This window comes from Anguilla anguilla, chromosome 17, assembly GCF_013347855.1.
Source record: "Anguilla anguilla isolate fAngAng1 chromosome 17, fAngAng1.pri, whole genome shotgun sequence".
Classification (NCBI taxonomy): Eukaryota; Metazoa; Chordata; class Actinopteri; order Anguilliformes; family Anguillidae; genus Anguilla; species Anguilla anguilla.
The window spans coordinates 28,443,351-28,457,288 of NC_049217.1; the positions used below are offsets into that span (position 1 = coordinate 28,443,351).

General features: G+C 49.5%; 1 protein-coding gene across 1 annotated transcript in view; it reads left to right on the forward strand.

Moving 5' to 3' along the window:
• tbc1d16 (TBC1 domain family, member 16) overlaps positions 1–11,980 on the forward strand; it is a 28,464-nt gene extending 16,484 nt beyond the window's left edge. Inside the window, exons 6-12 of the mRNA XM_035397018.1 lie at positions 367–531; positions 938–1,086; positions 7,080–7,214; positions 8,069–8,255; positions 8,881–9,060; positions 10,977–11,123; positions 11,696–11,980. Of these exons, the coding sequence (XP_035252909.1) occupies positions 367–531; positions 938–1,086; positions 7,080–7,214; positions 8,069–8,255; positions 8,881–9,060; positions 10,977–11,123; positions 11,696–11,962 (1,230 nt within the window). The 3' untranslated portion in view covers positions 11,963–11,980. The remainder of the gene's footprint in view (positions 1–366; positions 532–937; positions 1,087–7,079; positions 7,215–8,068; positions 8,256–8,880; positions 9,061–10,976; positions 11,124–11,695) is intronic.
• The last annotated feature ends 1,958 nt before the right edge of the window (positions 11,981–13,938 follow it).

A 13,938-nucleotide genomic window follows, 5' to 3' on the forward strand; every position in this document is an offset into this window, starting at 1 on the left:
AACACTGATCCGCCATACCGCAACACTGATCCCCATACCAAAACACTGATCCCCGTACCACAACACTGATCCCCCGTACCACAACACTGATCCCCCATGCCACAACACTGATCCGCCGTACCAAAACACTGATCCCCACACAACAGCACTGATCTCCTGTAACACAACACCGATCCCACATACCATAACTCTCTCTCTCTCTCTCTCTCCCCATTTCCTCCTCCCCTCTCTCTCTCCCTATTCCCTCCTCCCCTCTCTCTCTCTCCCCATTCCCTCTTTCCCTGCTCTCCCTCCTCTGCTCCCTCCCTCTCTCTCTCTCCTCCCCTCTCCCCCTCGCCCTCTCTCCCCTCGCCCCGCCCCTCCCAGGTTTCGGAGGAGAAGTCCTGCATGCAGTTCTCCATCCGCCGCCCCACCCTGCCGTCGGCGGAGACCCACCCTGAGGAGCGGCTGTACCGCCGCCTGGACGTGGCCACCTGGCTCAGACACCTCAACCACAGCGGCCAGGTGGAGGAGGAGTACAAGCTGCGCAAGGTGAGGGAGAGCGCCCCCTACCAGCAGGTATATGTGGTATATATAAGGCCAGAACCTTTCCCCACCGAGGCGACCAGGAGCCCATACAGGAGTGCTATGTATCGACTGCATTCTCTCAGCACTTACAGATACGCGCACGTTTGAATTCTTCATATTTGAGGCCACAGTTAATCATAGACAATAAAGGGCTACAATTGTTTTTTGATGACTCACACACCCGCGCACGCACACACAGACACACACATGCATATACACACACAAACGCGTGCACACAGACACACACGCACACAAATGTGCACATACACATATACACACACACACGTGCGTGCGCGTACCTAACCGCAACACACACACACACCCACACACACACACACACTCTCATTCTGAAGGCATCTCTCTCTGTTAGGCCATCTTCTTCGGGGGGATCGACCCGGCGATCCGTGGGGAGGTGTGGCCATTCCTGCTGCAGTACTACAGCTGCGACTCCACGTCGGAGGAGCGGGAGGCCTGGAGGCTCCAGAAGCGCGGAGAGTACCAGGAGATCCAGCACAGGAGGTACGGGGACTCCCACACGCCACATCAGAAACGTAGCAAGCACAAGGAGATCCAGCACAGGAGGTACAGGGTCTATAACGCTCCACATCAGAACCAGGAGATCTAGCACAGGAGGTACAGAGACTCCCACACGCCACATCAGAAACGTAGCAAGCACAAGGAGATCCAGCACAGGAGGTACAGGGTCTATAACACAGAGTCTCTCACGCTCCACATCAGAACCAGGAGATCCAGCACAGGAGGTACAAAGCCTCTGACGGATCTTTCCATTACAGCTGTTTTATCACATGGTTACTCGCTCATGCAGTTACGTTGTTTCTCAAAGGCTTTTGAAAAGCAGAACATGTAAGATTATAAGATCGGAATCATTTTGCAAATTTGCAATTTGATGTTTACTATCCCAAAGGCAATTTTGGACCAGGTATAAACAACTTTCCCATGATTATGTACATTCCAGCATTTCATAGGCAATTCAAATGAATGGCCTGAAACTTTCTGGATTAGTATCGTCCACCATATTCGAGTGGCAATTTACAATTAAGCTGTTTAGCAGACGCTCTTAGCCAAAGCATCTTGTAAAAGTGCATTTCACGTACATATACATATATATTGTTGCTTCCGCTCCAACGTCTCCTGTCTTCTGGATGGTCTCCAGTTCTTTAGTGTAACTGAGTTAATGATTTCTGTATGATCTCCCTACGCGCCGGAAAAATCCTTGGAGGTATGCCACCCAGACACACCTTATCCGGCTGTATATTTGCTCTTGAAGTTTCCCTCAGTGCTTCCTGTGTGTCTGTGGCAGGTGCCGTTATAAGTGAGCGTTTCAGTGGGACGGTAAATTCCCGAGCACGTCTGCAATGTTTAATTATAAAACGAACCCTCTCTCCTAACATTCCTGTTACTCTTTTTGTTTTTTACTGTAAATATTGAAAAAGCTACCTCAGCTTGTTTTTCTTTTTAACCTTCTGGGTAATTAGCTTCTCAGGGAGTCCTCGGGCAGATCTTCACTCATTTCGGTCCTGCAGGGCGTTTTACGACAGGGTTGGATCATTACTCTCTGTGTTCCCTTTATTAGTGACCCTGTGCTGGCCCCCTGGTCCTTAGCCTTTTTCAAAAAGTTGCCGTTCGCCCGCCGCTGGGACCTCTCGTCCGGTCGGCGTTCTTTGGCTTTGGAATGCGCGTGGGCCGCCCGGCTAAAATGACCCGCCCCCGCGTCCCGTCGAGTGTCCAGCTGCGGAACGGCCGCTCCAATCGAATGTCTCCCTGAAAGAATTTCCCGCTGTAAGGAGTTTGAGTTTGAAAGGCCGCACGTCAGAGTGGTTTTGGCCTCTTTGCTGTTGAGGAGGGGGATAGTCAGAAACACCTCAGATGTGGTGGGACGTGTGGCGCAGCCCGTAGGGTGGCAGACTCTCGAACTGCACGCGAGGCCCCCTCCCCTGAGTTTGGTGGTGGTGGTGGTGGTTTGGGGGGTTGGGGGGGTCCCATCCGCAACCGAAGCACTGTCTCTTGCCCTCTCTGCTTTCCGCCTATCTGAAGAAAGCAAAGAATATGGAGAAAAAGAAACTGTGATCACGTACTCATCACATACCCCCAAGTCCCTCACCCCTGTCAGCTGCTCACAGCATCCCTTTGGCTAATTTTCACTCCAATTTTCTTTATCCTGGAACTCTTTCCCAGTTAATAGAGGGACATTTGATACCGGCCATTGTTTATGTTGCCTTTTCCACATGTGATGTTGTAGAGACTAGTCTAGGAGCCTACTGGTAGGCTGACATCAGATCCTAATGGCCTATAGCACACTATACCTTTTTGAGTTCTCCTCTGGATTTCAGACAGTAATTTAATCCACATACTGTATCTACTTCAGGGCATAGATAGAGGATGACGTGATGCTATTTATTGCCAATGTTAGGTTTCCTGTGAGGTTATAGGGTCACACCACCTCTTTCTGCTGTCATTTCAATCCCTTTTCTGTCCATCTGTGCTTCACTCATTCCTGTCCCCTCTAGGTAAGTGTCTGTTATGGCAGTTACGTTTAAATTCTTAGCCAGCCCAACTGCTGATGTGTGCACTGTGCTGCTGTGGACACAGTGCCTGTGATCTTTACAGAACCTTTACACAGTTTACCAAGCGTGTCTGTGATCTTTACAGAACCTTTACACAGTTTACCAAGCGTGTCTGTGATCTTTACAGAACCTTTACACAGTTTACCAAGCGTGTCTGTGATCTTTACAGGACCTTTACACAGTTTACCAAGCATGTCTGTGATCTTTACAGGACCTTTACACAGTTTACCAAGTGTGTCTGTGATCTTTACAGGACCTTTACACAGTTTACCAAGCATGTCTGTGATCTTTACAGGACCTTTACACAGTTTACCAAGTGTGTCTGTGATCTTTACAGGACCTTTACACAGTTTACCAAGCTTGTCTGTGATCTTTACAGGACCTTTACACAGTTTACCAAGCGTGTCTGTGATCTTTACAGAACCTTTACACAGTTTACTAAGCGTGTCTGTGATCTTTACAGAACCTTTACACAGTTTACTAAGCGTGTCTGTGATCTTTACAGAACTTTTATACAGTTTACCAAGTGTGTCTGTGATCTTTACAGAACCTTTACACAGTTTACTAAGCGTGTCTGTGATCTTTACAGAACTTTTATACAGTTTACCAAGTGTGTCTGTGATCTTTACAGAGTGTTGCTGTGAGTTTACCAAGTGTGTCTGTGATCTTTACAGAATGTTGCTGTAAGTTTAGCAAATGCATCTGATATTTACAGAATGTTTCTGCGAGCTTGCATTGATCATTCATGTGATATATATATATATATGTCATGTGATTTTCACATGCAGGTCATCCTCATCTACAACCACTCAGCATGTGGTGCCATTGCAGATTTTATGACTTGCAGCATAAATAGAAATGACCTTTGTTCTTTCATAAATATTTGTGTGTGGGTATATGGGGGGGGGGGGGGGGTTCCCTGGGGTACAAACCCGTAAGAGCGAATCATGTCATATCATTTTCATCTGAAACGCATCAAAGGCATCATACAACGGTCTCTGTTGAACGGAAAGTCTGTGGTAAACTATGGCAGTTTGTCACAAGGTAGCAGACTGTTACAGAAGATAGGACCCATGAGTCAGACCCGAGTCAGTATTCCTTTTCCAAAATATATATTTGTGTGCGTGTTCGCAGCTATGCCTGTTTCCATTAGACGTGCGTATAGATAAGTTTTGTCATCTAGAGCATCATTCGCAGGTTTTGCAATGTTTACTTACTGGATAAAATGGAAAAACCTGAACGGCTACGATTTTTAGAGATGGCTTGAGCTTTTAACATTTTATTTGGTGTTAAACAGTTGCGCAAGTTAAGCAAATGTTTGCACGCAAGCCATGGGGGGGGGGGGGGGGGGTACCTTCAAACTTTATAACAAACATTTAACATGAACACACCCTGTGATGATTAATAATTACTATAAAATGCAATACTTTACTGCTAGTGTTTGTTCAACAGTAGCACATACATTATCTCAGTATCACAGACTGTCTCAGTGGATCAGCTCCGCTGATCTTGCTATAAGTTTCTAAGGATATTCTGCCTCAACAGAAAAATAGCTGTACAAACACAAGTACAAAGTGATTATTTTCCTTACTCAGAAGGTAAAGGTTATTATACTTATTGTACTTTGCATCATCGTCCTGGTGTTGTAGCTTGTACTGCCCCCTAGTTTGACTTAGCATAGGTTAGGTCAGAGTAATGTTCACTGTGTGAACTGGACTTAATGTGTTCATGGCTATGAGTAACTGTTACAAAATGAGTATTGTACCTTGTCGGACCTGTGTTTTGTAGTTGTTCGAATGACCTTCGATATGCACTTTTGTACGTCGCTTTGGATAAAAGTAGCGGCCAAATAAATGGTGGCAGGTAAAAGAGTGAAGTGCGGGACTGTTGGTTTATCACACGAGAGAGAGGGGGAGAGAGAGGGAGAGAGAGAGAGAGAGAGAGAGAGAGAGAGCGCAGTTTTAAAGGAGGTTTGACTTGGCTGTGAGCCTGCTCCTTCATAGGAAGGCTGTTGAGGAGTTTGCTTCTGTAATAATGGCGGTAAAACCGGGATGGGCTCTCGACGGCGGGTCTGCTTGGCGGGAGGCGTTGGCCTGTTTGCCAGCCTGCTCCCCAGGGTCCGAGGGGTGGGGTGGGGGGGCGGGGGGCAGGCTGGCAAAAGCACAGGCGCCAGGAGAGCCGGCGTGGCGGCGTGGCGCTAACCGGCGCGGTTGCGTGGAGTTGCATCAGGCGCCGTGTTTTTCTTCGGCAGCGCTCAGCAAAACAAACGCGGGTCTCCTCGGGACGTCCCCCCCCCGCCCCCCCGCGGTCCTGGGGGCGAGCGGAGCCCATCTGCGTGGCTCCTCCGCCAGGGACGGGCCTGCACCCCCGGGGTGGGGGGGGGGGGGGCGGCGTTACATCAGGCTTTCCCTCCCGCTCGTCCGCGCGGCTCAGCGTAGCAGCATCTCTCAGCGCCAGCCCAACCGGTCCTCTCTCTGCTCCCAGGTCTCAGTCACCTGCTGCCTTTAACTCCGTCTCTCTGTTGAAATCAATTTTTCATCTTTTTTTTTTTTTTTTGAATAAACATGACAAGAAACATTTTTTTAAAAATGTGTAAGTGAAAGTGTTTCTGGGGGAAAGGGCTTGTATCATTGTCTCTGTGTCAAAGTTAAAGCCAAATACGGATGAAATCCAGATGGTCTCAGTGAGAGTAATAAAATTCGTACTCCAGGACAAAATGAGGGATTTTTATAGTTAGTTCAAGGTTGCCCCTTAATTTGTAAATGGTAGGAAAATGGAAATGAAATTGTCACTTATTGTCTGTATCAAATTCCCAGCCTCCCTTATGTCTGGAGGCATAGACCCAGGAGCGTCTCCACAGCTGCGGGTCAATGAGAGAAAAAGACCCATGCAGTGTTTTAACTGTAAAGCGCTTTAACCGCAAAGTGTTCAAACATACAGTATTCTGAATATACAGTATCATAAGCTCACAGTACTCTAACTGCACAGTATTCTAAACATGCGGTATTCTAACTGCACAGTATTCTAAACATACGGTATTCTAACTGCACAGTATTCTAAACATACGGTATTCTAACTGCACAGTATTCTAAACATACGGTATTCTAACTGCACAGTATTCTAAACATACGGTACTCTAACTGCACAGTATTCTAAACATACGGTATTCGAACTGCACAGTATTCTAAACATACGGTATTCTAACTGCACAGTATTCTAAACATACGGTATTCGAACTGCACAGTATTCTAAACATACAGTATGCTCACTGTTCTAACAGCACAACATTCTAAATGTACAGTACTCTAAATGCACAGTATGCTAACCCAACAGTATTCCAAATGCACAGCACTGTAACCACACAGTATTCCAACCATGCAGTACTTTCACTGCACAGTGTTATAAAAGTACAGTATTCTAGCCGTACAGTACTCTAACGTACAGTATTCTAAAAGTACATATTGTAACCCTACAGTATTCTAACTGCAGAATACTCTAACTATACAGTATTTTAACCATATAGTATTCCAACCGCACAGTATTCTAAAAGTACAGTAGTCTAACCATGTAGCACTCTAACTGCACCATTCCAACCACACGGTATTCTAAAAGTACAGTATTCTAAACCTACAGAATTCTAACCGCAGAGTACTACATATTCTAACCATATAGTATTCCAACCATACAGTCCTCAAACTGTACAGAATTCACATGTACCATATTGTAACCATACAGTATTTCACAAACTTTCTGTTTCAGTCACTTCAGAAATCAGGCACAATTAATGGCAAGTTGCCAAATAGTGCGATATGCTAGCAAGATCAGTTTCATTTTGCTGATGTCCAAAAAGCACTAGAGCCCAGAGCTGATGTTCATAAAGCACTAGACCACAGGCCATCCGTTAACCCCCCCGTGTCTCGCCCTCAGGTTGTCCATGAGCCCGGAGGAGCACAGCGAGTTCTGGAGAAAGGTCCAGTTCACCGTGGATAAGGACGTGGTGAGGACGGACCGCAGCAACCACTTCTTCAGGGGGGAGAACAACCCCAACGTGGAGATAATGAGGTTTGAGCCCCCCCCCGACTGTCTCTCTCCGACACCCAGACCCCAGCGTCACTGTGATTTCATTTGATTTGTTTTTCCGTTTTTTTTTTTTTCAAAATATGTATACATTGTACAGCCCACAGGATAACATGTAGTCTTCAACACTTGTTTCCAACATGGCCCTTAATGGAATATCGCAAATCCTCCACATCATCATGATAGCAATAGTCTGATAGCACACGCTTGGTTTTATCTGGTTGGTTTTATTTTGGACTTTTTTGTGAAATGTACAAGTTTTATTTTGCGAGTTTGCGCTCAGAAGTGCCCTGCCTTTACCGCTAATAATAATTTGGTTCATATTGAGCTGCATCTAACTGCTAAGAGATGATGTGAGGTAATGGGGCGGGGGGGGTTGGATTAAATGCCTTTCTGATGGGGTTCATTTCACACACATTGTGTAGCCCTGGGCTAAAAAAAAGCATCCTAGACGATTCATCGCCTCGGGCTAAAAGAGCCGCTAGCCCCCGGGCTAAATTTCGTCTTACACCTGTGTCCCGCGTGGAACGGCACCGACCTCAGTGTGTGGAGTTACCGTAGCCCCCATCGGGAGTTGGGGGATGACACTGAAGTCCGTGTAGCCGGAGAACTCCCAAAAGCGGACTGACGGAGCATTCTAATCCGCTAGTCAGTTAGCCCTGGGCTACGGGACGCTAGCGCGACGGGAGCTAGCGCAGGGTTAGCGCCGCTAGCCTAGAGCTAGCGCAGGATTAGCGCCGCTAGCCTAGAGCTAGGAGAAGCGTGGAAGCGCCTGCGACTTGGTGAACGCGCGGGGTGCTGAGGCGGAGGTGCTGATTGGCCGGTCTCTGCTCGCGCAGGCGGATCCTGCTGAACTACGCGGTGTTTAACCCTGGGATGGGGTACTGCCAGGGCATGTCGGACCTGGTGGCCCCCTTGCTCACGGAGGTCCAGGACGAGAGCGACACCTTCTGGTGCTTCGTGGGCCTGATGGAGAACACCATCTTCATCAGCTCCCCCCGAGACGAGGACATGGAGAGGCAGCTGGTGAGCTCACACATACTCACTCACGCACGCACACGCGACACACACTAACATGTGTGTGAGTGTGTTTAAGAGTGTGTGTGTGTGTGTGTGTAAAGCTGATGATGTGTATGTATATGTGTAATGTGCGTGTATGTGTGTGTGTAAAGCTGATGACAGTGTATGTGTGTAAGTGTGTGTAATGTGTGTGTGTGTGTGTGTGTGTGTGTAATGTGTGTGTGTGTGTGAGTGTGTGTATAATGTGTGTGTGTGTATGTGTGTAATGTGTGTCGTGTGTGTATGTGTATAATGTGTGTGTGTGTATGTGTATAATGTGTGTGTGTGTGTGTGCGGTGTGTGTATGTGTATAATGTGTGTGTGTATAATGTGTGTGTGTGTGTAATGTGTGTGTGTGTGTGTGTGTATGTGTATAATGTGTGTGTGTGTAATGTGTGTGTGTGTGTAATGTGTGTGTGTGTGTGTGTGTGTGTGTATAATGTGTGTGTGTGTGTGTGTGTGTATAATGTGTGTGTGTGTGTGTGTGTGTGTGTAATGTGTGTGTGTGTAGGTGTATAATGTGTGTGTGAGTGTGTGTGAGTGTATGTGTGTATGTGTATAATGTGTGTGTGTGTGTGTGTGTAATGTGCAGATGTACTTGCGGGAGCTCCTGCGGCTCATGCTGCCCAGGTTCCACCAGCACCTGACCCAGCTGGGGGAGGACGGGCTGCAGCTGCTCTTCTGCCACCGCTGGGTGCTGCTCTGCTTCAAGAGGGAGTTCCCCGACACCGAGGCCCTGCGCATGTGGGAGGCCTGCTGGGCGCACTACCAGGTACACATGCATGCATACATACACACACACACACACACACACACACACTCACACATACACACACACACATTATACACACAAATGCACACACGCACACACACGCACGCACGTACGCAAACACACAGTATACACACACAAAGTTGTACCTTTGGCCTTTCCCTGGCTAATTCATGACAGAGCCAGCATTTTCCTAATCTAATTTGGCAAGCAAGCAGCACCCTGACTGAGCTGGCATTGCTGCACAGTGACGTCCTAACCGCGGCTCCCTCAGCTCGGGTGCAAAGAACACTTAATGCGCGTGCTGCTAATAACCCACATAATGCCTCACGGGTGATAGTGTAAATAAACAAGTGACCAGTGTTCCCTGGAGAGAGGCTGCATGCCGAGCGCTTTCACGATGGTGGGTCCCACCGTCCCGCGGGGAAACGGGCTTCCAAACCACACACGCAGCTAGTATACACACACCGCTCCCGTTTCCGTGGCAACCGCTGACCTCCTTCTGGCCTCGCACATTCAGATTTCCCAGAATTCCTCTCTGAGCGAGAGGCACCTGACCTTGCGAGCGTTTCCCCCGGCAGTGTGAGAGATGGAGAGCAAAACGCTCTCCTGACAGTACGACAGGGTCCCCACAAAGAGGGGATGATTTCAACTGCTCTCCTAACAGTACGGCAGGGTCCCCACAAAGATGGGATGATTTCAACTGCTGTCCTAACAGTAAGACAGGGTCCCCACAAAGATGGGATGATTTCAACTGCTCTCCTAACAGTACTACAGGGTCCCCACAAAGAGGGGATGATTTCAACTGCTCTCCTAACAGTATGACAGGGTCCCCACAAAGATGGGATGATTTCAACTGCTCTCCTAACAGTAAGACAGGGTCCCCACAAAGATGGGATGATTTCAACTGCTCTCCTAACAGTACTACAGGGTCCCCACAAAGAGGGGATGATCTCAACTGCTCTCCTAACAGTACGACAGGGTCCCCACAAAGATGGGATGATCTCAACTGCTCTCCTAACAGTACGACAGGGTCCCCACAAAGAGGGGATGATTTCAACTGCTCTCCTAACAGTACGACAGGGTCCCCACAAAGATGGGATTTCAGCTGCTCTCCTAACAGTATGACAGGGTCCCCACAAAGATGGGATGATTTCAACTGCTCTCCTAACAGTACGACAGGGTCCCCACAAAGATGGGATGATTTCAACTGCTCTCCTAACAGTATGACAGGGTCCCCACAAAGATGGGATGATTTCAACTGCTCTCCTAACAGTACGACAGGGTCCCCACAAAGAGGGGATGATTTCAACCGCCAACACGTCTCCCGTCTGTAGCGAACATGCAGTCACATGTCAACACACGGCGCACACGCCATAAACGCAAAGCACAGCCATGCTAACGCAAACTCGCTAACGTTTAAATGCGCACGGCTAGGTAAACACAGCAGTGTCAACACACTGTCAAGTGTAAACGCGCACACACAGGTAGATATGCGCACTGTGTAACCACACTGTTGAGCTGTGTAAACACACACGTTAGGTAAACACACACACGCTACCAAACGCATGCACATACTGGCAGGTGTTCTTTTGCTGGCAGATTTCTATACACACACACACACACTCACACTCAAGTAACTTTAGGTTTCAAGACCAGCTCCTTACCGATTATACTACACTGTGGCCTACACACACGCACAAACACACTCACACACACACACACTCACACATACAAATACAGTCACACACAAACACACTCACACTCTGACACACACACGCACGCACACATTCACACACACACACACACACACACTCACACACACATACAGTCACACTCACTCACACACACACACAAACACATACACACCACCATTGTTCTGGCCTCTGAGACGTGTTTGCGTGGCTCTCCCCCCACAGACAGACTACTTCCACCTCTTCCTGTGCGTGGCCATCATCGTGCTGTACGGGGAGGACGTCACCGAGCAGCAGCTGGCCACGGACCAGATGCTCCTACACTTCAGCAACCTGTCCATGCACATGAATGGGGAACTGGTGCTACGCAAGGTAATGCCGCGACTGGCCACAGGGGGCGCTGTGTTCATTTAGGGAAGTGTGTTTGAGTACATGATGAACTGGTGCTGCGCAAGGTAATGCCACGACTGGCCACAGGGGGCGCTGTGCTCGTTTAAGGGCAGTGTTTAAGAGTACATGATGAACTGGTGCTGCGCAAGGTAATGCCACGACTGGCCACAGGGGGCGCTGTGCTCGTTTAAGGGCAGTGTTTAAGAGTACATGATGACCAGATCAGGCCCTTCAGCACACACACACACACACACTCGGCTTGCCGTTCGCCCATACTCTTAGAACCTTAATGAAATCCCCTGATAGGAGCAGGAGTCCCTCGCTGCCTCTCCTGGGAGTGCGATCCCTGCGGCAGGCTACACATTTGTTTGCCAAGATGGAAAAATGTGAATGTTTTTAGCTTTTAGAGTCCCTTCTTTTCCTTCAAATTGGCAGAAAAAGAAAATCAAGGGGAATAAAAAATTAGAAAAACTGTTTTGACATTCATCTTTTTTCCCGAATGTGTTTGTTCCCTCCTTTACTTGTTTTTCTCCCTCCCTCCCACCCATCCCCAGGCCCGCAGCCTGCTCTACCAGTTCCGCCTCCTACCCAGAATCCCCTGCAGCCTGCACGACCTGTGCAAGCTGTGCGGCCCCGGCATGTGGGACAGCCGCTACATCCCGGCTGTGGAGTGCTCCGGAGAGCACCCCGACTCGCAGAGCTGCCCCTATGGAGGCACCGTCACGCCCCTGCCGCCCCCCTCCCCCCTCCCGGCACCCCCCACCGAGGGCAAGAGGGGCTCCAAGACCCGGGACATCTTCAACTTCCGGAAGCAGTCCTGAGCGCGGAGCCCGGCCGGGGGGGGGGGGGGGGGGGGGAACTTTTAACGCGGAAAATACCCGCTGTGGGTTCCACCTTACCCCCCCCCCCCGCCCCATATTACACTCCGCACTCTACCAGGGGGGTGCAGAGGGGTGGTGGACAGGGTCGTTTCTCTGTGCGTTCTGTTTTTAAAACTGAAAACCGCTGTGTTAAAATGGATACACATAGGACCCAGTACATAAAACGGAGGCCGCACCCGGCCCTGTTCTGACTCCCGGACAGAGGGGGGCGCTGTGGGCCTCGGCGCAGCAGCTTGCCCTGTGGGACAAACTGGGCCACAGTTACAATCAGTATGTTAATCTTATCTTTAAAAATGGCAGGCTTCCCACCCGGTAAGTCTGGGTACAGTTTCGGACGTTGGACGGCTCATCACAACAACAAGTATAACAATATACCCCCATGGACATACACACGTGAAGCTGTTTCTGCGGCCTGATTGGCCGGATCTCGCCTCGATCTTATCAGAAGGCCACGTGTGGGTCCTTTTGTTTTTTTTTTCGTTGTTTTTGTTTTTATCCAACTCATCCCTGCAGTAAAGTCAGCCTTGTATACAGTATATGCTTACAGTGTGCTTACAGACACAGAGTCCTCTGTAGTCCTTTAGACTGCATGAATAAACCATTGTAGGAGGAGGAGGAGGAGGAGGAGACGTTACTTGTTTGCAGAAACGACAGAGCGATGGTAAACTGAGGAGGGGAATCAATCAACGGCATCAATCCGAGCGGGACCTGCCGGTCTCACCCTCTCTGTCTGACAGCCTGCAGCTTTTTAAAAAAAATTTTCCCGAAAATGTTTTTTGTTTCTCCCCCCCCCCCCCACTTGCCATCTTGCGAGAGGGACAGAAAGGGACAAGTTCACACCTCTGTGAAGAGGACGGAATGTTCCGGAGAGGAGAGAGAGGGTCAGACGCGTCGGAGACCTTGGAGACCCTGCTCCCTGGAGAAGCCGCGGGATCCGTTCCTGGTTTTGGCTCTCACTCCAGGGTGCTGAGCAAGTTCCAGCGCCTGTTCAACCGACACATCTCTGTCTGTAGCTTTATTCAGACATAAGCCCAGTACCAAAACAACAGACCTGCCAGTTCTCTAGCCTAGAAGTACGTTAGGAAAGAAAACTGGCATCTTGAATTGCTTACACAAAACACCGGCACATGCCAGGCCCACTTCTGGGTTATGATCCAAATCCAGATACAGCACACCCCCCTTACTCAACGCTCAGTTTATCATTAAAAAGCAGCGGAGTCACCTCAGCTGGGTTCCAGAGTCTGAATGTGCGGCCGAATTTTAAGGTTGAGCGTTCCCTGCCACCGTCCCAGTACCAGGGTTCCAGAGCGCTGAGGTCGACGCCCGAAGCAATGGGGTTCGAAATGTTTAATTTAACCGTTTAAAAGGCCCGGAAAAATCTGCAATAACGAGGCAATAAGGTGAATTTTACTGGGGTCCGGGAAATACATCAGACCCATTCGCTGCTGGTGAAAACCCAGCGGGGGGGTTGGGGAGGGGGGGGTGGGGGGTTTAGGGCGATTTATCGAACCCGTGTCTGGGCGTGTGAAACTCGCCCAAGTTTTCCGTCAGGCTGTGAAACCCACATCCTGCCGATTTCTCTCCCGTTAGTCCGAAGGCCGCGGCGGGCGCCTTCTCTGCGGAAACGTGAAACGACTGCGGATTAAAAACCGCCACGGTTTCACCGACTGACGTTCCCCTCCGTCTGACGTTCCCCTCCGTCTGACGTTCCCCTCTGCCTGACGTTCCCCTCCGCCTGACGTTCCCCTCCGCCTGACGTTCCCCTCCGACTGACGTTCCCCTCCGCCTGACGTTCCCCTCCGCCTGACGTTCCCCTCCGCCTGACGTTCCCCTCCGCCTGACGTTCCCCTCCGCCTGACGTTCCCGTCCGTCTGACGTTCCCCTCCGTCTGACGTTCCTGACTGAGGAGCAGAACG